Source organism: Daktulosphaira vitifoliae, unplaced genomic scaffold (genome assembly GCF_025091365.1).
Source record: "Daktulosphaira vitifoliae isolate Bord-2020 unplaced genomic scaffold, ASM2509136v1 Scaffold_1, whole genome shotgun sequence".
NCBI classification, from domain to species: domain Eukaryota; kingdom Metazoa; phylum Arthropoda; class Insecta; order Hemiptera; family Phylloxeridae; genus Daktulosphaira; species Daktulosphaira vitifoliae.
The window spans coordinates 89,274,570-89,299,715 of record NW_026099572.1 but is presented as its reverse complement, the minus strand read 5'-3'; the positions used below and the strand labels follow the sequence as shown (position 1 = coordinate 89,299,715).

At 27.4% G+C, this 25,146-nt stretch overlaps 1 protein-coding gene across 1 annotated transcript in view; it reads left to right on the top strand.

The window, feature by feature from the left end:
• The first annotated feature begins 14,003 nt into the window (after positions 1-14,003).
• Positions 14,004-25,146, top strand: part of LOC126896597 (uncharacterized) — a 15,827-nt gene continuing 4,684 nt past the window's right edge. The window contains exons 1-2 of the mRNA XM_050669534.1: positions 14,004-14,122; positions 14,187-14,241. Coding sequence (XP_050525491.1) covers positions 14,117-14,122; positions 14,187-14,241 — 61 coding nt within the window. The 5' untranslated portion in view covers positions 14,004-14,116. The remainder of the gene's footprint in view (positions 14,123-14,186; positions 14,242-25,146) is intronic.

The following is a 25,146-nucleotide window of genomic DNA, read 5'->3' as shown; positions in this document are numbered from 1 at the left end:
CATGATAAAATTGGCTATTTAAGCTAACTCAAATTTAAAAATTACTTTTTCGAATTTAAAGAAAGTAAAAAAAAACCCAGTACAGTGGGGTGGCGGCACAGTGGGGTCGTGGCATAGTTGGATCCAGTATAGATTTAATCTGACAGTGATTAAAATCACTATCATAAAAAACGCTTCGATGCAAATCTGTAGATAGTGTTTAATTTTAAAANACCCAGCACAGTCGGGTGGCGGCACAGTGGGGTCGTGGAATAGTTGGGTCCAGTATAGATGATATCTGACAGTGATTAAAATCACTATCATAAAAAACGCTTCGATGCAAATCTGTAGATAGTGTTTAATTAAAAAAAAAAAAAATTTGTTAAAAAAGCATATTTTTGAATATGGTAGCCATTTGCGCATAGAAGATAGGTCGTCGGGACAAATTTTTTTTTTTATTTTATAGTGCATAAAATAAGCTTTAATTTGATATATGTTTAAAGGACGCAGTATTTCCAGAACATTTTCAAAAATTAAGTAGAAAAAGTTAGTTTTTGTAAAAAAGTTTCTATTTTAAATTCCCCCCAGTGAGAAGGTTAAGATTTATATTTTTAAAAAATTATGTCAAATGAAAGGAAAATATCTAAGGATTTAGTATAAAAAAAAGTTATGTCGATGTGTTCCTTTTTGAAAAAGTTATGGCAGTTTTAAGTAAAAAAATTTGGAAAATTTTCGAAAGTTAGGGATTTTTTAAATTTGTAGTTTTTTTTGGAGATTACTCTCATTTACGAACGAGGGAAATTTTTTAAATTTTTAAGGGTAATGTTTTTGACTAGATACGATTCGTGATCTTTTGACGAATTATTGTTGAAAGATATCGGTCGAGTTAGAGCTGAGAAAAAGTGGCAACAGACAAAACAAAAATAACATCATGGTAAAACTAATACGATCTCAGCTTCGTATCGAAGCTAAATATTGAAAATTAGCAATTTCTAAATTTGTAATTTTTTTGAAGATTTCCCTCATTTATGGGTTAAAATTATGATGTATTTGCATGTTTTTTNTGTGATCTTTTGACGTATTGTTGAAAGATATCGGTCGAGTTAGAGCTGAGAAAAAGTGGCAACAGACAAAACAAAAAACACATCATGGTAAAACTAATACGATCTCAGCTTCGTATCGAAGCTAAATATTGAAAAAATGTTGAAAATTAGCAATTTCTAAATTTGTAATTTTTTTGAAGATTTCCCTCATTTATGGGTTAAAATTATGATGTATTTGCATGTTTTTTTAAATCTATAACAAATGTGTATCACAATTGTAATAATAAGAATTTATTAGTAAAATTATTTTATAAAATGATGAAATATTTGAACGATTTTTGTTATTCATTAAAAATAATAATTTGACAATAAATCGGTTTACGTGTTAATAGTCTGTCCATACAAAATACAATAGAAATGAAAATGTTTGTAATCTTAAAGCTTTTACTCATCAGCATAACACAACCGCCGGGGATTGACAGAAAGTATACCGGAAATCATGTGAAAAAAAGAGGCACGGTACGGGATTAGAACCCGCGACCCAAGGCGTTGTATAGACAAACCAAACCACTAGGCCACCATGCACTTATGATTCAGATCCCGTCGGTACCGTGTTACCTTCAGCCGCACATCACGTTATCAACCTAAATGAAAGTGTATCGGTATCTGAATCATAATTTACATAGTAATAGTTCACATCAACTCGTTGGATGTAAATTACCATTAAATAAACAAGTTTTATCGGTATTATTTTTTAATATTCGAGAAGTTAATTTGAGTATTCGTGATAGTGCGCGTTTAGTGATCGATGAAACATTGATATTCTGACAAAATTTGTAATTTGCAAAAAAATTCAAGTCGGCGTACAAATACTCAGATAGATAAAGAAAATAAATTTGTACAATGTTTTGATGAGCTATTTGATATTGCTCAGGCAGATGCATTAGACATGATGACTATTGATATAGACAAGCAAATAAATAAGTCAAAGACAAAAAGGTCGTCCAGGATCACTTATTGGCGTTGATGTAACTTACCAAAAAAAAGAATTTACGCAATTTAAAAAATTAAAAGAATATGAGAAAAAAAGAAAACTTAATGAAGATGAATTCAAATTTACTAGTAAGTATTTTGAGTTATAAATAAACAATGAATAGTATAGTATTGTTCAGTCATATGCAATTTTTATTTAAATTTTAGCTAAAACTGTGGAATTCTGTTCTACAAGCGACAACACAGAAGAAAGTTTGCCTGATGATTGTGAGTTAGATTAAAATATTACTATCTATAAATTATCTAAAACGATTAATACATCATTATATTCTTAATTTATATTGTTTTATAGTTGTAAACAATGATAACTTCAGTAATTTGTTTGATGGCAATGTTAAAAAAACTTAAGATCAAATATTAAATTTAGAAGATATTAATTTTTCACCGGGTCCGTCTAATGAAACTAATGTTTTGCCAATATCAAGCTCCATAAAACAAAGAGGTACAATAGACATAATGACTGAAAAGTTATCTTCAGCATTAGATAGGTGCAAAATAAGCGACCGAGACGCAGTGCATATTATAATTGCAGTGGCTGGATCATTAGGGCATGATGTCAATGATATCATAGTTAATAGGTCATCAATTAAACGACATCGTGAAAAATACGTTGGAATTTAGCTACAGAAATTCGCGACAAGTTTTCTGTGACTAATCTCAATGCCTTAGTTTTACATTGGGACGGAAAATTATTACCTGATTTATATAGTAAACAATTAGTTGATAGACTACCTATAATTATTTCAAATAATGGAAATGACCAACTATTAGCAGTACCAAAAATGTTAAACGGAACTTCTAAATCACAGGCTGAGGCTATATATCAAACGTTGGTCGATTGGGGTTTAAGAAACCACGTAAAAGCTATGTGTTTTGATACTACAGTCACTAACATAGGTAAATAAAACAATTGTTTATTATTATCTATTTAACTCAGTCGAAATTAAACGAAAATTATTATTTTTGTGTAAAAAATCACTGTTTTTCGTGTTGCTACTTTTACATAAAACTATATTAACTGTTATTTATAATTTTATATCCTTCAAAATTTAATTTAAAATATAAATAGTAATATTAATTATCGTTTAGGCAGTATTGGAGGTACGTTTGTTTTGTTAGAACAATGGTTAGAAAAAAACATTTTATACTTTCCGTATCGTCATCATATTTACGAGATTATTTTAAAATGTACATTTGACATAAAATTTGGTATAACTTCAGTACCGAATGTCCCCTTATTTCTTCGTTTTCAAAAGTCTAGCCCGAAAATTACAAGTCTGGTATCAACAATCGATTTATTTTTGAAAAATTGCAAAGTTCTATTGATCATATTTTAGAGTTTTGTTTAAATCAATTAAAACTATCCCACTTAAGAGAAGATTATAGAGAATTTCTTGAGCTAACAGTAATTTTTTTAAATGGATTTCCGCCTAGAGGTGTATTATTTAGAGCTCCAGGAGCGATTCACCATACTCGATGGATGTCAAAAGCGATTTATACTCTTAAAATATTTATTTTTCGTGAAGAATTCAAGTAGACACAAAAAGAATATAATTCAATCTCGAGTATATACATTTTCTTGATTAATTTATACATCAAAGCTTGATTTAATGCACCAATTGCTACTTTTTTGCCTCGACAAGATTTAGAATTTTTAAAAGATATATTCCAATACAAAACCATAGATGAAGAATTATCAAAAAATAATTTGAAAAAATTTGTTAACCATTTATGGTATTTAACTTCAGACATCATTTCTTTTGCATTTTTCGATAAACATATNACATTGCTTTAGTATTTTTCGATAAACATATTACACACGAGACAAAAACTAAAATGGCATTTAACATTAAAAGAATTGACACTGAAAATTTCGATGGGGAAGAAAATTATATCATAAAAAATTAACGCATATATTTGGACTTCAATGAAGTATCAAACTTTATAAAAAATAAAAAAAATAGAAGATTTTGTGATAAGTAAAACTTTAAATTTTTTTGATCGATTTAATATTGATTATAGTTTTATGGGAATAGACCCATCTATACGAGAAGAAAATTCAAGTTATTGCAAAGGTTAAGAAATTTTCAATAATTTAAAAGTAGTGAATGATACTGCAAGTTAACTTTTGAAAATGTTTTGGAAAGACTAACACTTTTATATTACCTTAAATTAAAACTTATGTAATATACTTTTATGAAAAAAAAATTTGATTTCTAGACTTGTCTTCATGGTAAAAATAACTACCGTATGCAAAAATATGTTATTTTTGTTATTAAAATTCTGGGTTTTGTACTTTATTTTATTTTAAAATACCTGATGAGGAGAGTACACTGATTTTCATAAATATTATATAAATCATATTGATATAGCATAAAAAGTTAAACTTATTTAAATTGCTTTTTTTTAAGTCGTGAAAATAGCTTTGAAATTTGAACTAGCTTAAATTGCCATTTTTTTTCAAATGTACGATTGTTGAGTCGGTAAAACTTGGGTCTTCACGCTTAGGGTACGAGGTTCAAATCCGTCTGTGGCAATTAATTTTTTGCTTTTTTTTGAGTTGGAGTAAATTTTCAACTCGTTTGATTTTTATCTCATTTAAATTCAATAACTTCAATCAAGATCAAGGATTCCATCACTTTAGTCGCCCCATGCGAGAAGAAATTTCTTAGTCATATTAAAATTATTTTACTATATTTTAGATTTTAGCTTCGATGTATATCTGAGAAGGTATTTTTTTGTGACTATCATTTATTTTCTCGGCTCAAACTTGACCTACTTTTTACAACTATACATGAAATAATTACAATTAGTTGATGATTTACCCTCAAAATTTGAAAAAAAATTCTAATCTATCAATTATACAGTTACTTGTCCCATGTTCTCCATACAGATTGTTGAAGGTGAAATGGTGGAGCGACGTGTGTGGTACACAATAACTACAAAATTAAATCATTTTACTTTGTAATTTCATAATATTTTANAGCGACGTGTGTGATACACAATAACTACAAAATTAAATCATTTTACTTTGTAATTTCATAATATTTTACTCTATTTGTGTGTATTACTACTAGATTATAATATTCCAATTTTTTTATTAACATGTTGTTATATAAATCGTTTTTAAAAATAAATGATTCTTAGTTTCTCCTGAATTAATAATGGATTTTTACAATTAAAATCAAATTTTATAATACGCTCATTTGAGTACATTTTTTTAACAATTTTGTTTTGATTAATTCTTTAAGTAAAAATAAATCATTAAAACTAATTAACTTCAGAATAATACAATCGTACAATCTTTTTAAACACCAAATGTTACTAGGAAATGATTACTATTATTTCTATTTCAGTTATCTATTACGTTAAAAATGCAAAAAAATATTGAGATTTTCTGATAAATTTACTATAAATAGTAATTATAAAATTTCCTGAATGCATATTAATTTTAATTCTTTCACAGTCGCGGGTGGTCTAGCATACCCCCACATAAATAAAAACGGATGTATTATATTGCATAAAAGGTGTACATAGATATAAATTTAGAAGATGGTTTTTATAGTAATATTGAATCGATTTTCATAAATAAATACATTCGAAAAAAAAATGTATAACTTAATACATCCATCAAAATTGAAATGGGTCATATTGACCCCCACGCGACTTGTAACGTTATAATTTTTTTCAAAATATCATTTTATCGTAAATGCAATGTTATAATCGATATAATATTTTGAAATTGGAATTATGTGGATATGCTACCGACTGTGCAATTAAGTTTTAAAATAAATAATCTATTTAGAATTTCCACTACTCGATAATAAGGAACAAATAATAACAAAAACGGTAGCACAGTGGGGTCGAGGNCACTACTCGATAATACGGAACAAATAAGCACAAAATATGTAATAAATATATCGCGTCGCAATGTAGACACATTGATTATTGGTAATCAATGTGCTACTACACACGAATAATTGTATCATAATAATTAAATGTATTGTAATATTAATAATAAAAAAATTCAATTTAGAAAAATGATTATATAAATGTAAATACACATAAAACTAATAAATATAAGCCGTGATTGAGCTCAAAGAAATACAAGAAAAATTAATTTTGTTATAATAAAAGCTATTGTTTGCCGCCTTAAAAATAAGATTTTGCAATTAAAATAATTTTTTTTACAAACCAAAATTTTTAATGAAATTTTGAAAATAATTTTTTTTTTTTTCGTAATATAATTTTTAGTAATGCAAATAGTTTTGTATTTTATTTATTTTTTAATTTTAATTTTTGAATTTTCATTCATATTTATATATTATATGGTAACAAATAATGTCTTTGAATTAAAAAAAATGAACTGTTTTAATACATATTTTATAATTTTTAGAAATGGAGTCTGATGAACCCCCACGTGACTATGAACGTTAAAAATAGGCACGCGCCTGCTAAAGGGTTAACGATACAATTTTTTCAATTCTTATAAAATTTTAGCTTCGATACGAAGCTGAGAAGATATTAATTTTACTATAATGTTTTTTTTTTTGTGTCTGTGAATGCTCAATCTCAGCTCTTGCTGGACCGATTTCTTTCAAAAATTCGTCAAAAGATCACAAATCGTATCTAGTCAAAGACATTATCCACAAAAATTTAAAAAAATTCCCTCATTCCCCGTAAACGGGGGAAATCCCCCAAAAAATTACAAATTTAAAAATCGCTAATTTTTGACATTTTTTCAATTTCTTTTACTTAAAATTGTCATAACTTTTTTAAAAATGACCGAATTAATATAATTTTTTTTCTATAGATACTGTTGTGTATTGAGTAGTAATAAGCATTACGATTATATTATAGCAGTAGTACCGGTTAAGTGGGCTAGCAACGAACCTAGTATATTACCGACTAGTTTAGAGCATTCTAGAAATCAACATGATAGTACTGCAGTACCAGAAAATATAGTAACCAAAATATTAGGTATGTACTGGAACAAAAACAATGATTCATATCAGTACATGATAAAAGAATACAATAAAGATGTTTCAATTACAAAGCGTTCTATTCTTGCTGAAATGTCGGCAATTTTCGATCTTTTGGGACTAATAAATCCAGTAGTCATAAGATAAGATTTAAGATTTTAATTCAAAAGTTATGGCAATTGAAAATCGGATGGGATACTAAGGTACCCAAAAATATAGAACGCGAGTGGAAAGAAAGCCGGGAAAAATTATGAGTAATAAACACATTAGTAATACCAAGGCGAGTAGTCGGTGGCGGCAGTATAAGCGAGATTGAGGTACACGGGTTCGCGGATGCGTCACTTACGGCGTTCAGTGCATGCTTGTACTTACGAGTAGTACAAAACGATGGTCAGTGTGTTGTAAATTTAATTTGTTCCAAGTTTCGCGTCGCCCCACTCAAAACTGTGTCACTGCCACAACTCGAACTGTTAGCAGCCGTATTATTAGCACGGTTAGCAAATAAGTATGGGCGCAGTTTACGATTAAATATTTCTAGTTATTTTTATTGGTCCGATTCTACAATGGTACTTTCATGGATAGCATCGCCGTCAATTAGGTGAAAAACGTTTGTGGCCCACAGAGTAGGAGAAATACACAAGCTCACATCCATTGTACAATGGCATCACGTGCGTACTGCTGATAACCCGGCGGATGTGGTCTCACGTGGTATTTGCCCACTTTAATTAATGAATTTAATAATGTGGTGGAGGTTGGTTAGTTAAAAAAGTTCTGAGTGGCCCAAGTCAACTTTTGACGAAGATCGTCTAATAGAAATATCGACAGAAGAGTGCGCAACAACGCTGTTATTCACCAAAGTAACACTTTGGTGAAAAAATACAAAGTATTCAAAAGCTAAATGTCAAATAGTAGTACTATAAAGTATGAAAAAGGACCCCCCCAAAACGGCCCCGGCTGTTTCCTCTCCCTTGGTGGACGGGCGGTGTAAACAGCCGGGGAGATATAGTGAAAGGCATAGTCACCCCACACCCACATGATGTAGGTTTACCCTGTCATTGGTGAACGGGTGGTGTAAAAGCCCTGGGGGGGATATGGTGAAAGGCATATGACCCTCTTCCTATGAAAGGTTAAGAGTATAATGGAGAAGCTCTCTCATGGTAGTAGATTTCACAAGTATGGAGGGTTAATCTACATGTGGTGATAAATAAGAAGGCGAGGTAATGATGAAACTCATCATAAGGTGATTATTATTATGATATTAAAGTAAATAAATAAATATGTATAATATTATGCAATTTCATAGATAAAATATTTATACGTTAGAAATAATATTTTATCAAATTCTTTTTTGATTATTCAGTCACATTACTGCGTTTGTTAATAGACATTTTTTGTTAATGTGTAATTGTTATTGTATAAAACATATTTATACACATACTCTATTACATATATTTGTATAAAAATATTTAGAAAATCGAGAGTTTAAAATTAATTATTATGATATTAAAGTGAAATTACGAATATGTATTCAACAGCAAGATGTTTACACCCTTCCATGTGATTCCTATCTCTTGATTGATGGAGAACTCTCGAGAGTTCCTGCCGGCTCAGATGTACAATTGGTTAACAATTGGAACAACTAGTTCACTGATTCACTAAAATAAGATATTTATTGAACTCAATAGAAATTGATAGATCGCGTATGCCTGGAATAATGTCTACAATAAAAGGATACGTCACATTTTCACCGAATGATCATACACGGTTTGAAAATTCTGGCTGGAGTGTTGTAACTGCAAATATGAGTATGAAATTTGAAGTATGCATACCTCTAAGGTTATTATTAGGATTTGCCGAGGATCATAAAAAAATCATCGTTAATTGTCGTCAAGACTTAATATTGCAACGGAGTGGTACAGATTTAAACTGTATTTACTTGACAAATGAAAATTTATCAAGTTGTAAAATTATTTTGAACAAAGTTATATGGAAAGTTCCACATGTATGTGTGTCGGATGACATGCTTAGACATGCTCAAAATCCTGGAATCCTCAACACCACTTCAAATAACATTTCGAAGTTGGGATCTATATGAAAATCCCGGCCTACCAAATAGTAAAAGACAAGCCTGGACTGTGAAAACTTCATCGCAGACTGAGAGCCCGAGATTTCTTATTGTAGCTTTTCAAGTGGATAGAAAAAATAAAATAAACAAAGATAGTAGTAGATTTGACCATTGTTCGTTATCATCTCTAAAAGTATACATGAATTCGAAATCGTACCCCTATGACAACTTGCGAATGGACTTTCCAAATGATAAGTATGCTGTACCATATCATATGTACACGCAATTTTAAGAGGCGTTCTATGAAAAGGAGATGGCGTGTCCTATGCTGACAAAAACAGAATTCAAGACAACTGAACCACTCATTGTCATTGACTGTTCGAGGCAAAACGAATTACTAAAAAATGCGCCAGTAGATATAAGATTAGAATTTGAATCTGATAAAAATTTTCCGACCAACACTACAGCATACTTCTTAATTGTACACGACAAAATGTTTGAATATAATACTATGACTAATGAAGTTCATAAAATATTATAATTTGTTTTTTTCAAAAAATAACGTAAAAGATTTTATTTATAAAATACTAATGATTACTTAAATATATATTTGACTATAAAAAAAAATAAATAAATAAATGTGTTATATATTTTAGTACCTTATCCTTATTATATTTAATTTATTTAGTATATAAATTGAAAGCATATAGTTTAATAATAAAATACTATATAAAATATAAATGCATACGACAGTGATCATTACTGTACGGTAATACCTTTGATGTTGGAAATATGCTTACCTAAGCGTCTGGTAGCCGATGGTAAAATTCTTAGAAATTATAACTATAAATTTAATAATATACAGACAGCGGCACAATTTTTTTCTCACAAAGTTCAGACTCTTATGAGCGTTATAATAATGTAATACCTCTCCCTCTCTCATCATTAGGTTAGTTTACGTTGGATTTAATCCCCCGTACACTTCCTCCACACACACACTTGGTAGGATGGTGAGTAGGTGAGGCGGAGGGGTTTCAGAGTCCTCAATTTTACCCTACTAGCGTCAAATCAATTACCTGCTCTATTGGTTGTATCTTAATATACATTACACTTTAATGATACTATAAATAAATATATTCACACATACACACATATGCATTTATAACATTGTGTCTAAAGTAATTATAACATGATAAAAAGTAACCGTAAAATGAAAAAATTTGGAAAATAAATTTTAGTACTCATATTAAATGTAATGTAACCCGAAAAATATTTGTTTAAATGAAATAGTATAAGATACCTTTTTTGTTTAAAACTGTATTTTTTACAACTTTTGTGCGAAACTTTTTTTTGTAAGTTAAATATTTTTTGAGAAAATTAAAAAAGCTCATATTTTTGAACTTTTGTGACTCTGTAAAAAAAAACTCTAGTCCAATTGATGAGGACTTTTAGTATGTCATTATACATATCTTAATTAAACTTTAAAAAAAAAAATAATTTGGTTGCGAATTTTTTCCGCCATATTTCCTTTGTTGACTGACCTAGTATATCTATCACCTTTTATTTTCACTATTAAAATATTCAAAAGATTATATTAAAAACAAAATTTTCCTAAATTTTGTGTTATATTAATCTGACAATTTAAATATATCAAACTATTACATTTTTTCACATGTGAATGATTATTAATAATTATACATAAGTATCGAGAAATATATCATTTATATATACATATTGTTACATACATATTAATGTGAGATGACGCTATACATATTTAATTAAACATAAAAACACGGTAAGTGGGGGTGAGCTGGTCAGTCGGTCACGTCATACACGTTTGTGTTTGTCACAACAGGTATGCCGCTGACATCACGCAATTTTATTTTCATTTTCTATAGCCGTTTAGTGGACTGGAGATTCCGCGTTCAATATACGCTGCGACCTTCAATGTGTTTTTTCCCACTAAAACCACCACCTTCGTAATGGTACGGCGGCGTTGCTGTTTAGACAGGTCCCTGCAACGTATGGCATTGAAAACTGATTTATTTCGCGCTCTGTTATTCGGTCGTTTTGGTCATATCAACGCCAAGTGTTTGAGTCGTGTATTACCTTGTTACCATAGTCGTTGAACTGAGCTGCTCATTTTTTTGTTGAATGTGACGGTGTTATTTGCCCTTTCTTTATTCGGATTTTCACAGTATTCATCACCTTCAAACGGCAGTGGATAAATATTAAGAATTTTTTTTATTGTTTGTTTAAAGTATCTACAGTCCACATAAAAAACTAATATATTAGTTAGAAAAAAGGGGATAATTTGTTATTTGTTCATTAGTAATTTGTTCTAATTTAATTTATCATTGTTTTTACTTTGTTTGTCTGTTTTCTTTAACCAAAATATCATATTGTTATTATCATATATGCGTAGTCTTTTTCTTTTTATTTATTATAATGTAAGGCTTAATTTCCAAATCTTATATTGTCCTTTCCTTCCGCAAATAGATGGTCATATTATTTATTAATCAAACCAAAAGAGTTACACAAAATAGCAAATTACCGATGCTAAACCCAACCTAACCGGCATTGCACACACATATATATATACAACTTGCAAAATACTTAATATTTTATAATATTTTAAAAGTATTCATTTTTAATGTGAGAATGTTATATTTGCTGACAACGTATATTCTGAGAATATTTTCAGTTATTCTGAAGTATTTTAATATCAAAAAGGAATATTCTAGAAATATTTCATTGTTATGTCGAGAGAGACAAGATGCTTTTCCCTGTCTTCACCATGTGATAATTTTTGTTTCTGTGGATCTATCACTCTTAGCCTTCTGATCGTTTCTAGAAGTATATATGAAGAGTAAATGTGTCAAACGTTCTATGTGCCAAAAAAGTGAAAAATTGTTTTATTTCTAATTTATGTGGTATTTGCCAAAGACCACAATCTTGTATGTGTTTCAAATGTCAATTAAATTTTTTACTTGTACAAAATTGCATTCATTGATGGTGTTCGTTATGTGAGACATGCCCATGTTACCATTGTTTTTTGTGTTTTCTGAACAACTATGTTTTTGGCACATAGAACGTTTGACACATTCAATAAATACTCTATACATATTTTTTTTGATAAGCGGTAATTATAGTAGAATTTAATTTGTATTAAAATATAAATGCCTTTGTCAATGATTACACGTAAATATCTATAAATAAATTTGTACAATGTTTACTCTATTATTTATGATGATGCAATATATTATTAATATAATTATAAATCATATTAAATTTAGATATTTAGCTGAAATTAAAAAAAAATAATACTCTTTTTATATTTTTACCTACCACTAAGTTTTTACACCAAATATTAGCCATACTTATTTTGAAAATATGAAATATGAACGTTTTTGAATTTTAAAATAATTACATCAATATCAAAAATACTTTTTAAACAACCATTAAATATTAATTCTGTTATTTACGTTTGCTTTAAAGTATTGTTTAAAAATTTTATATATACAAATGTAACGTCTTTAAAATTTTGTCAAATTATATTTTAAAATAACAACATTTTTTTTTCGTTTATTTATAAATACATAAATTATGAATTGAGTACTCAAGAAAATTTACGACTGATTTTTTGCCTATACAGGCCAATACAAAATTACGCCAATTTACTGGTAACGAAAAATTAGACTCAACGGATCGGCTTAACCGTCCTACACAAACGTACTGATTTAGGTGTCGATAGTACTACACACGACTACTATGAATGTCGTAGGTCAAGCAGCGAGAGAGGGTGGGTGATGATAAGATACGTGGAACTTGACCGGCCTGCATACGTAACTTTTAAAAAAATGTATTATGAACTTTTCCACATTTCCTGCAAATTGAAAATTTTCATACTTAGTTTTGCATGCAATGTATTCGCGTCTAGTTTTGATGATATGAAGAGAAACATAAGAGTGCCCCATAAATTTGCATTGTGATCTAAATTTTCCAGCGCTTTCATATTGACGATGAAAATTTGCAGATTGTCCACTGATTCCTCGATAACTGGTTTTATATCATAAATGGCTTTTGTATGATATTGCACCAAAATCCGTTTATTATTATATTTGTAATATACTGATTATACTGAAGCCAAATATGCCACATCTCTACTGTGCCGCGACCAAACTATGCTGAGTTTTTTAATTTTTTTTTTTTTTTTTGATAGAGAGGATGATTAAATGGGATACTTTTCCTCCCCTGCTTTTAAACTTGAAGGAGTCAAGGTTGAGTTGTAATAAATAAATAATAATATGACGATTAATACTAAATATTAGTGACAACATAATTAAATCAATACATTCATAAGGAAGTATATAAAACAAGTGAGCGATAAGTTTCCTTAAGGATGTCAAAAAGGTAAATCATATTCATCAAAAAAGTTCGATAAAAAATATCGATTTAAATAATTGTATTTTTTTGGTAATTTTTTCAATTTTTGTAAATTATGTTATAAAATTAATGCGATTTGTGATCTTTTATGTTTCGTTGAGAAAAAACTGTCTAGTGAGAGCAGAGAAAAAGTAGTGACAGACCACACACAAAAAACCCATCATGGTATAATTAATATATTCTCAGCTTTGCATCGAAGCGAAATAATATAAAGTAGATAATATTAAAATTTAAAAATATAATTGTATACTATAGCATAAAAAAATAAATTTATAATTGTATATGTATCAGTAATTTATCATATTTTATTATATTGAAAATATATTTATGACAATTCCAATTTGGCCAAATTTGTTCACATGTGTATGAATATGTTAACTGATATAATAAAGTATATAAACTTTAAATTTACTTAAAATAATTTTTTTAATTAAAATGATTTATGTTAGTGATATTTATATATGCCTACCTATTTAACCCGTAGATTGCCATCAGTTATTTAGTATACATTACTATAATAAACACAAGTAAAAATAAGAAAACTAAAAATGGAGGTGAGTAATACATTTTATAGAAGATACTTGATAAAATGTAAAACGTTATTTTATTTTATTTTAGAACTGGCAATTAATATATTTTTTTATGATAATTTCCTGTTTGATAATTAACGAAGGTAATTTTGATATTAAATTATTTAAGCGTAATAAGTTTATTAAATACATTTTTTAATTTATATCTAATATCTGAAACATTTTCAAAAGATAATTGTATTCAGTTAACTTTTAATAAATATATTTCAGTGTTTTGGAAGTTTCTATACATAAAAGTGCAATAATCGAATTTTCTAAAAAGAAACTTTGAAAATTTGGATATTTGGATATTTAATGCGCCAAAAAATAATATAAATATTTTTATGGTAAAATTTAAAAACTAGTAACAAATTTAAGCTAAAAAATTAAAATCTGCAAAATTTTGCTAAACTAAATTGTAATTTTTAAGGATATTTCAATTAATTAAATGTTTATAATTTATGGTTAAAATATATTTNTAAATTGTAATTTATAAGGATATTTCAATTAATTAAATTTTTATAATTTATGGTTAAAATATATTTTTTATAAAATATTACCTATTTATTAGACATACAGATAAGATATATGTAACACTGCTTACTGATATGAAATGACACATGATTTCATAATAAACAGTTTTATGTGGAATAATCCGCATACAATGGAATGCGCCTTCTTTAAGAATAATGATAAATCAAATATATTTTTTTAAATTATATAATAGTAAATTATTTTTAAAATATTTTTATTTGATGAATTGGTTTACTATTCTCTCTTTTCTTATCAGATTAAATGTTGACTTAACAAGATAATGTCGTTTCATTACCCCTTTTTAAATACACAATATTTTTAATAAAAAAACATTTGACCTCTGGACTTGTCTTCGTGGTGAAAATGGCTACCGAATAATCTATAGATTATATCTATACTATGCCACGTCACCACTGTGCCGCGAACCCCCTATACTGGGTTTTATTAACTTTGATGTCCGTTTACACCATGAAGACAAAATAAAGTTTGAAATATTTTAATATATTACATAGGTTTTAATATAATATGTATATAAATATGCCAGTATTTCCGGAACCCTTTCAAAAATTTAGTTGAAAAAGTTTTGAACCCTCTTGTAAAAAGAAAAATGATCCAAATTAAAGAACATAATAAGTTTATAAATAGTACTTATCGCAAAAAATTGTTGTGTTGATCCATACATTTTTCAATAAGTTATAGCTATAACCTTACTATAATAAGTTATAGATAAAAAAAAATTATTTGGGGTGGGGTTGTAGTAAACTAACTTCTTTTTCATGATTTCAAGAAACACACAATATTAAAAAAACCCAGCACAGGGTGTTGTGGCACAGTGGTGACGTTACATAGTTGGATCAAGTATAATGATATCTGACAGTGGTTAAAATCACTATCATAAAAAACGCTCGATGCAAATCTTTAAATAGTGTTTAATTTTAAAAATTGGTGAATTATTCCAAAAGCTACATGATCTGCTATTTCCTTATTTATATCCTCAATGAAAAAGGGATTATTAAAAAATATTATATTTCATAAAAAAATTGTATTGTTCTATACACTTTTCAATAAGTTATAACATTATAAAGTTAAAAATGTAAAATATAATATCGAGAACTTCCACACAAAAATAGCATTCGTTAGCCATTTTCACCTTGAAGACAAGTCCAGAAGTCAAATATTTTTCCCATAAAAAAGTACATTACATTATCATTAATTTAAGATATATATAAAAGTGTTAGACTATCTAGAACATTTTCAAAAGTTGAAAAAGTAATTTTTTTGTGAAAAAGTTGTCATTTTAAATTCCCCTGTGGATAGATAAAGAGTTTGATTTATTAAAAATATACCAAATGATAGGCGATAACATCAAGCAACTATAAAAAAAAATTATATTGATATGTTCATTTTTGAAAAAGTTATGGCAGTTTTTAGTAAAAAAAATTGAAAAAATTAGCGATTTTTAGATTTGTAATTTTTTTGGAGGTTTCCCCCATTTACGGGGAACGAGGGAAATTTTTTCAATTTTTGAGGGTAATGTATTCGACTAGATACGATTTGTGATCTTTTGACGTATCGTTGAAAGAAATCTGTTCGGTGAGAGCTGAAAAAAAGTAGTAACAGACACAAAAAAAAAAATAAAAAAAAAACACATCATAGTAAAACCAAAACTTTCTCAGCTTCCCATCGAAACTAATAAATATTATCGAAAATTTGTTGAAAAAAATCTATTCAATTGCGTGTATAATAAAATTTGATTATAATTGTAAAAAATCATAGTTAAATGTAGTTGAAGTTAAAAATCATTTTTTTTTTTTATTCAACAATAAATACATTAAAATTGAATGATTTTAATTGTCTATATGGAAAATGTCGTCTAAGTAACTTTTTATTTAATAAAATGGAAATGTTTTCAATTTTTGAGGATAATATCTTTAACTAGATAATAGTTGTCATCATTTGATGTATTATTAAAAAGAGTTTGTCAAGTGAAAGTTATGAAAATAATAAGAGCCAAAAAAAAAAATCATATAGTAAAATAATTTTAATATGAATAAGAAATTTCTTCAAACGAAGGGAGATTACAATGATGGGATCCTTGATAATCTTTGAAGTTATTGAATCTAAATGAAAGAAAAATCCAAATACAATACAAAATCGAGAATCATTAAATTTTCATCATGACGACAAAATAAAGTTAAAAAAAATGTTTTCATAATAAAGTATATTACCTATAATTTAAGGTATATTTAAAACTGTCAGTATTTCCGGAACACTTTCAAAAGTTAAATTTTTAAGAAAAAGTTGTCATTTTGAATCTCCCATGGATAAAGGGTCAAATTAATAAAAAAAATTATATAAAATGATAGAAAAGTCCCTTACGTATTTATAAAAAAAATATATATATGTTAATTCAGTAAAATTAAAAAAAGTTATGGCAGTTTTAAGTAAAAAAGCTTGAAAAAATTTCGAAAAGTATCGATTTTTAAATTTATACATTTTTTGGATATTCCCCTCATTTATGGTGAACGAGAGATATTTTTAAATTTTTGAAGGAATTTTATCAAAAACACGATTCATGTATTAAACAGTATTATTATGACTATTTTTAAGTATTAGTTTTTATAATTTTGGTCATTTAAATTTTAATTTTGTTCAATTTTTTCACAATGAAATTTACTGTACATTTTTTAACGTTTTATCCGCTATTACCTTTAAAATATTTATTTATTTGTATGAACTTTGTTATTTATTGTATAATTCCAATTAAAATAATTCAATTATTATTGATGAATTTTTAATTATGAACAAGTATTTAATATATTATTTTTATAGCTCTAATACATAGTATATTATTTTTCCCCTCTCGTGTAATAAGCAATAATTAAACTATAATAATTTTAATAATATAATGGAGATAATAGGGGCAGGAGATGTGGAGGTATGTAGTATGAGGTTAAACACTATTTTGGGGTTGAACTATGTTGAGCTATCAAATAATAAAATTATCTCTATGTCATTTATTCTTATTCTTGTTTATTTCTTGAATTTATTAGAAGTAAAGCATGCAAATAAATGTTCTCACTTATCTTAATTTCCTTTTGTAGTTGTTAAAAAATTGTTTTTGACAATGATCCTACATTTTGGATTTTTAATGAAGTAATTCGTAGTAATTACTATTAATAAAGTAAATACTTTGCTATGTTTAGTTTTCATTAGAATAAAAATATTGGTTCTCTAATTTCAAAAGAGAATACGCTGCAGAATAAGATCCTTAAACAAGCTTATATTTCTAAAATTGTTAAAAAATGAATAATTATGTGTAGGTACGTAGTTAGTTTATTGTAAAATTGTAGAAAAATTATTTAATCGTGACAATAATAGTTTACTACCTTCAATAGAGGGCTATGACGACTAGAAAAATGCTAATCCAAACATTAATCTGCAAAAAAATTTCGATAGCCATACACTAAGTATAATAAAAAAACATAACAGCACAGGGGGGTCGCGGCACAGTGGTGACGTGGTATAGATGGATAAAGTATAATGATATCTGACAGTGATTAAAATCACTATCAAAAAAAAACGCTTCGATGCAAATCTTTAGATAGTGTTTAATTTTAAAAAATTGGTGAACTATTCCAAAAGCTACATTATCTGCTAGTTCATTATTAATATCCTAATTAAGATAAAGTATGTAGAATGAAAAAGGGATTATTAAAAAATATTATTTCTCATAAAAAAATAATGTTGATCCATACACTTTTCAATATGTCATAGCATTATAAAGTTAAAAATTTAAAAAATAAAATCGAGAATTTTCACACAATAATAGCATTCGGTAGCCATTTTCACCGTGAAGATAAAATAAAGTTCGAAATTTTTTTTTCGCATAATAAAGTAAATTACATTAGCTTTAATTTAATATATATATAAAAGTGTCAGACTTTCCGGAACACTTTCAAAATTTAAGTTGAAAAAGTCAATTTTTTGTGAAAAAGTTGTCATTTTGAATCCCCCCCTGTAGGCAGGTAAAAAGTCAGATTTATAAAAAAAATATACCAAATGATAGGTAAAGACATCATGCATCTACAAAAAAAAGAATTATATTGATCCATACATCTTTCGAGAAGTTATAGCATTATAAAGTTAAAAATATAAAAAAGAATTTTTTTACAAAAATCGTATTTTTTTTATTAAGTTTAATGTCTGTTTTCACCATGAAGATAAAATAAAGTCCGAAATTTTTTTTTACCATTATAAAGTATATTACATTAGCTTTAATTTAAGATATATATAAAAGTGTCAGACCTTCCGGAACACTTTCAAAAGTTACGTTGAAAAAGTTCTACTTTCTATATGCATTTTTATGTTTTGAATCCCCCCTGTATTTAGGGAAATGGTCCGATTTAAAAAAACAGTATGTCGAATGAAAGATCTATATAAATACTACTTCTCATAAAAAAATTGTAATGATTCATACATTTTTCAAAAAGTTATAGCATAATAAAGTTAAAAATGGAAAATACAAAATCGAAAATTTTCACACAAAAATAGCATTCGGTAGCCATTTTCACCATGAAGATAAGATAAAGTCCGAAATTTTTTTTTTTCATGATAAAGCATATTACATTAGCTTTAATTTAAGATATATATAAAAGTGTCAGACCTTCCGGAACATTTTCAAAATTTAAGTTAAAAAAATTAATTTTTTGTGAAAAAGTTGTCATTTTAAATCCCCCCTTGTGGGCAGGTTAAGGGTTAAATTTATGAAAAAAATATACCAAATGAAAGGTAATGATATTATGCATCTATATAAAAAAGAATTATATTGATATGTTCATTTTTGAAAAAGTTATGGCACTTTTAAGTAAAAAAAATTGAAAAAATTTCGAAAATTAGCGATTTTTAAATTTGTAATTTTTTTGGAGGTTTCCCCCTTTTACGGGGAACGAGGGAAATTTTTTCAATTTTTAAGGGTAATGTCTTCGACTAGATACGATTTGTGATCTTTTGACGTATCATTGAAAGAAATCGGTTCGGTGAGAGCTGAGAAAAAGTGGTAACAGACACAAAAAAAAAAAACACATTGTAAAATTAATACCTTCTCAGCTTCGCATCAAAGCTAAAAGGATTCTATAAAATAGGATAGCCTCTAATACTATTTGTTATTTTTTTATATTTTTTAAATGCTTTTCAAATTATATATAATTATATAATTATATAATTATCAAATTATATATACTACTATATTTCTACTAATAATATTTTCAATGAATTACCTATAGTCGATATTGACATTTTTATAATTCACTCTGAAGTTTCCTACTTTACGAACTATATATTTTATAATGAACTCTACCCGGACTACTAGTTCTGTAGCTGTGTAGTCAACGGATATAGCGTACTTCAAAAATATTTTTTTGTTATATAAATTTAGTTAAACACGTTACTGGAAGGTAATTGGCATAGTCTTTTATGGTTGGCGAGTACACAGGCTGATGTTTTATTACTAAGACTAATTAATTCTAATCAAAAATTAAGCTTCTTCACTTTTTTTGGCACATTTAAATCTGTTCAAAAATGAAAGCTACAATAATATTTAACACCTTTATAAATTACAAACTATATATAATAAATAAAATTATGCTTCTTCACTTTTTACGGCACATTTAAGGTTGTCCAGAAAAGAGGGGCACAATAATATTCAAAACTTATATAAAATACAAACTATATTTATTTCTTGCAAGGATATTAAGAAATAGTAAAAATAAATAAAACTTATATCTGAGTAAAATATTAAGTTATAAGGACAAACTATTTACATATACTGACGCATATTCCATGTAAGAAAATATTAACCATGAGCTACAGCTCAGAGATGAGGAGCGAGGTAGAGAAAGAGACAAAGACGCAGACATATTCTCGGACCCCGACCTTGCTTTTTATATGCCGGATAAAGTAAGCCAGTTTATTGAAATTCCTGAGATGTTGAATAATTATTTGTGATTGGTTAATTGTGATAGAAACCCTGATGTGGGCGTAGTTAATGAATTGTAAAGGACTTGTTTGAAACATGTGTTAATAAATGATTATTTTGTTTACTCTAAAAGGGAAACATTCCTTACATGACTTTTGCTTTATTCATATATTTATATATATATATAGAACATATGTTAATAATTATACTACAACATTGGTTTTGATAAAACATCTTCTAGCTGAATTAAAACTAGTGATATTATAAAATAAATAAACATAGAAAGTTACTGCTCACGTAGAGTATTAATTTTTTTTCTGTATTGAATTATGACCATACTCAAGTATTGTTATGAGGTTGTATTTACAATATGTAACTTTTCTCAGAGTGTGAGGGGGGAATATTCAAGATCCCTATATAAGCCATCAACAACCTACAGTATTATTTTATTTACTCTAAACACTAAAGATAATAAGTATTGTACAGTGAATATTAAAACATATCTGTGATTTGTGTGTATGTGTGTGTTATTATAATACAATGTCTACAAGTATAATCGATATGAAGTGTATACTCGGACCGGAAAATAATAACTTAATTAAAGAACTATCAGTAATAGATATCGAATCTTAAGTAACACAAGACTTGATTTTTAAACATAAATTTACAATACAACAATCATTTTTAAGTTATAATGTACATAAATGGCTATCGTGGAATAGACACTTTATGTCAGAAAATGTTAGACATGTTGAAAGTTCTCTAATTCAGAAGATTTTAAACTCACTACCATTTGAATACATTTATGTAAAAGAACGAAAGAAATAACGAATACATTCAAAGTTTATACCAACCATGAAAATTTCGAATTTGGAAAGTTTGGGTATGCCGCGTATAGACCAGTTAGAACCAGCGTGATACCATATGAGCTTATTGTTAAGAGGAGGGATTTGTATAGAAGTAGTCCACGATTGGAAGTGTTCTGGTTGTATTGAATGAGTGGTCTTATTAGATGTAGGCGAGTATTTAGCTGTTTCCGTTTACTTTTAAGACGAGTACCCCATGTAAGCGTTCTATCGAATAGTAAGACCAGGTATTTCGCTTCCCTTGCCTGAGAAATAATGGTGTTATTGAGAGTTATGTTAGGGCAGTCATTTTGACGAGGGGCGAATGTGATGTGGGTAAATTTTAGTTCATTCATTTTTATTTTCCAGGTGTCACATCAATAAGATTATATTTGGGAGAGATTGTAAAAATTTGCTACAATTGTACGGATCTGGATCGGCAGCTAGTATTGTAGTATCATCAGTGTTATTCCAATAAGTGTGTTTGCATTAGAATGTCAGCTATGTAGATGATGTATAAGAAGGGAGAAATATCGCTTCCTTGGGGGACACCGGCTAGGATATTATGAGAATCGTATACTGTGGAATTAATTTCGACTCTAAAAGAACTGTTTTGAAGATATGATTATGAGTAGTAGGAAGTAAGGTGCAGGAAATATTTTTTTTAATTTATATAGTAAACCGGTGTGCCTGACCGTGCCAAATGCTTGCGAAACGTCGAGGAATACTGAAGAGCAGTATTTTTTGGATTCAAGTGATACAAAAATAGTATCTACGACTCTTTGGAGTTGATGGAATGTGGCATGTTTTGGATGGAAACCGAATTGAAATTCAGGTATGGTATTTTTTCCTTGCTCTATTGGGAGAAGTCTGTTGAAGAGAAGCTTTTTAAGAATTTTCCCGAGGACTGGTAAAAATCTAATAAGACGTCAACTTTTCTGGGGTTTTTTCAGGTTTTAAGATGGAGATAATAATCGCTGTCTTCCAAGTAGAAGGGAAGTAAGAACGGCGAAAGATCGCGTTATAAATATATGTAAGCAGTAAGATTGTTTTGGGCAGCAGATTTTTGAGTATTTTGTTGCAAAAATTATTTCTAGTTAAATCCACGTATTTTATAATTAAATTTGATATATACTTGTTGTGACCCATTATGTCTTGAAAATAAAGTTTCAAATATGGTAATTTAATAATTAATATCCAAAACTTTAGACTTTTTAATATTTTTTATTAAATAGGTTTCTTATAATTACAATAGATTTTAATGTTTGAGTTAAAATATAAAGAAAACAACAATTTTTTATTTATTTTTTATAATTTGTAATCTACAAAAATTGTTTATAGTTAAATTTACGTATTTCATAATTACATGTAACATTTACTTGTTGTGATTCATAATGTCTTGAAACTCATGTCCCAAATAAGATCACTAATAATTAATAATTACAATCCTCATTTGAAATAATTACGATTATTTTAAACCCCGAATAGTCGTTTTAACATGTTCTATATATTTTTAATTATTTTATAAAAATGATTAAATTTTACATTATCATATTATTCTTTTATATTCTCTATACATTCAATAATATATTTTTTAAGCTTTTTATTGTACATGTAAGTTTAAAACTATGACGTCTTATAACTAACGACACACATAACGATAGAATTTTAATTTTAAATTAAAAATATTTATCCCTGAGTAAAATGTATATAATGTGCAATTAAAATTCAAAAGAACTGAATAAAAACTTTTAAATGTTAAAAATATGAGACGATTTTAGCAATTTAAGTTATGTTGATATATTTTGTTGAGTATATTGTACAATTTTTTACCTATTTTTGTTTCCTTAGTTTTATTTAATTTTACTATTATTATATTGTATAAATCGCAATTTTTGGCCAAACTTTTATCATTTTGTATTATGATTATTAAAAATGTAATCTTTTAAACAAAATAGTTCTTTAACAAAGCGACGTCATTTGTTTTACTTCAGAAAAACGAGTAACTCTCTTAATGGCTTAACAGGATAAATTTAAAAAACATAAAAACTATATTAAATAGTGAAACGTTTCTACGGTAGTACTCTTTTAAGTTTGTTTTTTACTAACTTAAATTTATCAATAATACGAATACACAACGCAAATTGTGTCAAATAATTAATTTATTTTGTTTTATTTTAAAAAAGATGAATATATACTAAACAGCTACCTATCATATCAGTCTTACTTTAGGAACTACTTAATTTAAGGTGAAGGTAGAAGTATAACCCTTTGTATCACGGTTGGTAAAACAGAGGTTATAATCACCGTTGAAGATTAACTGAATTACGTAAGCGGAGGAATCTAACCCTTTGGATCACGGTTGGTAAAGCGTTGTTACGAGCACCATTGCAAAGGGTTAAAAGGAATATTTAAGAAAAGCTAGTAATCTTGATCACGGTTGATAACGCCTGATCATCTTTGAAGATTAAACTAACTTTTTAAGTGAAGAATTTTAATATATAAATTTTGATCACGGTTGGTAACGCGTTGTTATAAACACCGTTGAAAATTCTATATATTTAATATTAAGATATAAGGAAAGAAATAAAGAAACTTACTTGGTGAAGCAGTGTATGCACGTTATATTTCTCTACAGCATATTCAACCGATGTGTATCCAATGTCCCCATTACTAATTTTTACTATTATTAATTGTATAATAATTTATCTTAAGTATTCGTTAATTATCTTCTTATTATAATTAAGTGTACTTAATAAAATTTTAGATAGAAATAATCAAATATTTTTAAAACCATTCGGTAGCCTATTAGAATAGTTTTTAAAACTATTTGAAACCCCCATGTTAGACTTAAATATTATTATAAAATATTATTAAATAATATAAAGATTTAAAAATTCCATCTGCTAGAATAACTTGCTTAAACTTGAAAATATTAGATTAAGATTTTATCGTAAAATTCATAAAAGGAAAAGACAATGTAGTTGATTATCTTTCTTGCAAAGGGATAATGACTATTATTGATGCTGTATTTTTTGATCATTGCATAATTGCATAATCCTACAATGAATTACTTAACATGACCCATAATATCGATATTAATAAATACAATGGCACGATAAAATCCATAAACTGGAGTGAAAATATTTCTAGAAATAATACAAATTACCAACACAATGATGAAAATCCAATTGAATATATATATATACAGAGTGATTTTTTTATCATAACCCACTCAATTACTTGCAGAATAATAATAATTTAAACATTTTTTTTTCATTATCTTTTGTTACACATTATTCTTGAATTTTTAACTATGTAATACTTTTTAAGTTCATCCCTTATGCCTTGGAAGGGGGTCAACTTTGTTTTTTTAAATGGTAACACATATTTTGAATTTAATAAAATGTTTGAGTTTTTAATTTAATAGTAAATGGCATTTGAATTTTTAATATAACTTTATTAGCTTATTAGACATAAACATTTAATGTTTCAAAATGTTGAGTTAATATACATGTATAATACACATGGGATTACAAATATAGGTAGCTAATTGGTTTTTTATAACATCGATATTAGCATCACGGATTGTTTATTATCAATTATGATTATCAATAGATATACTTTCTGTATTGTCAGTTAGTGTATTTATA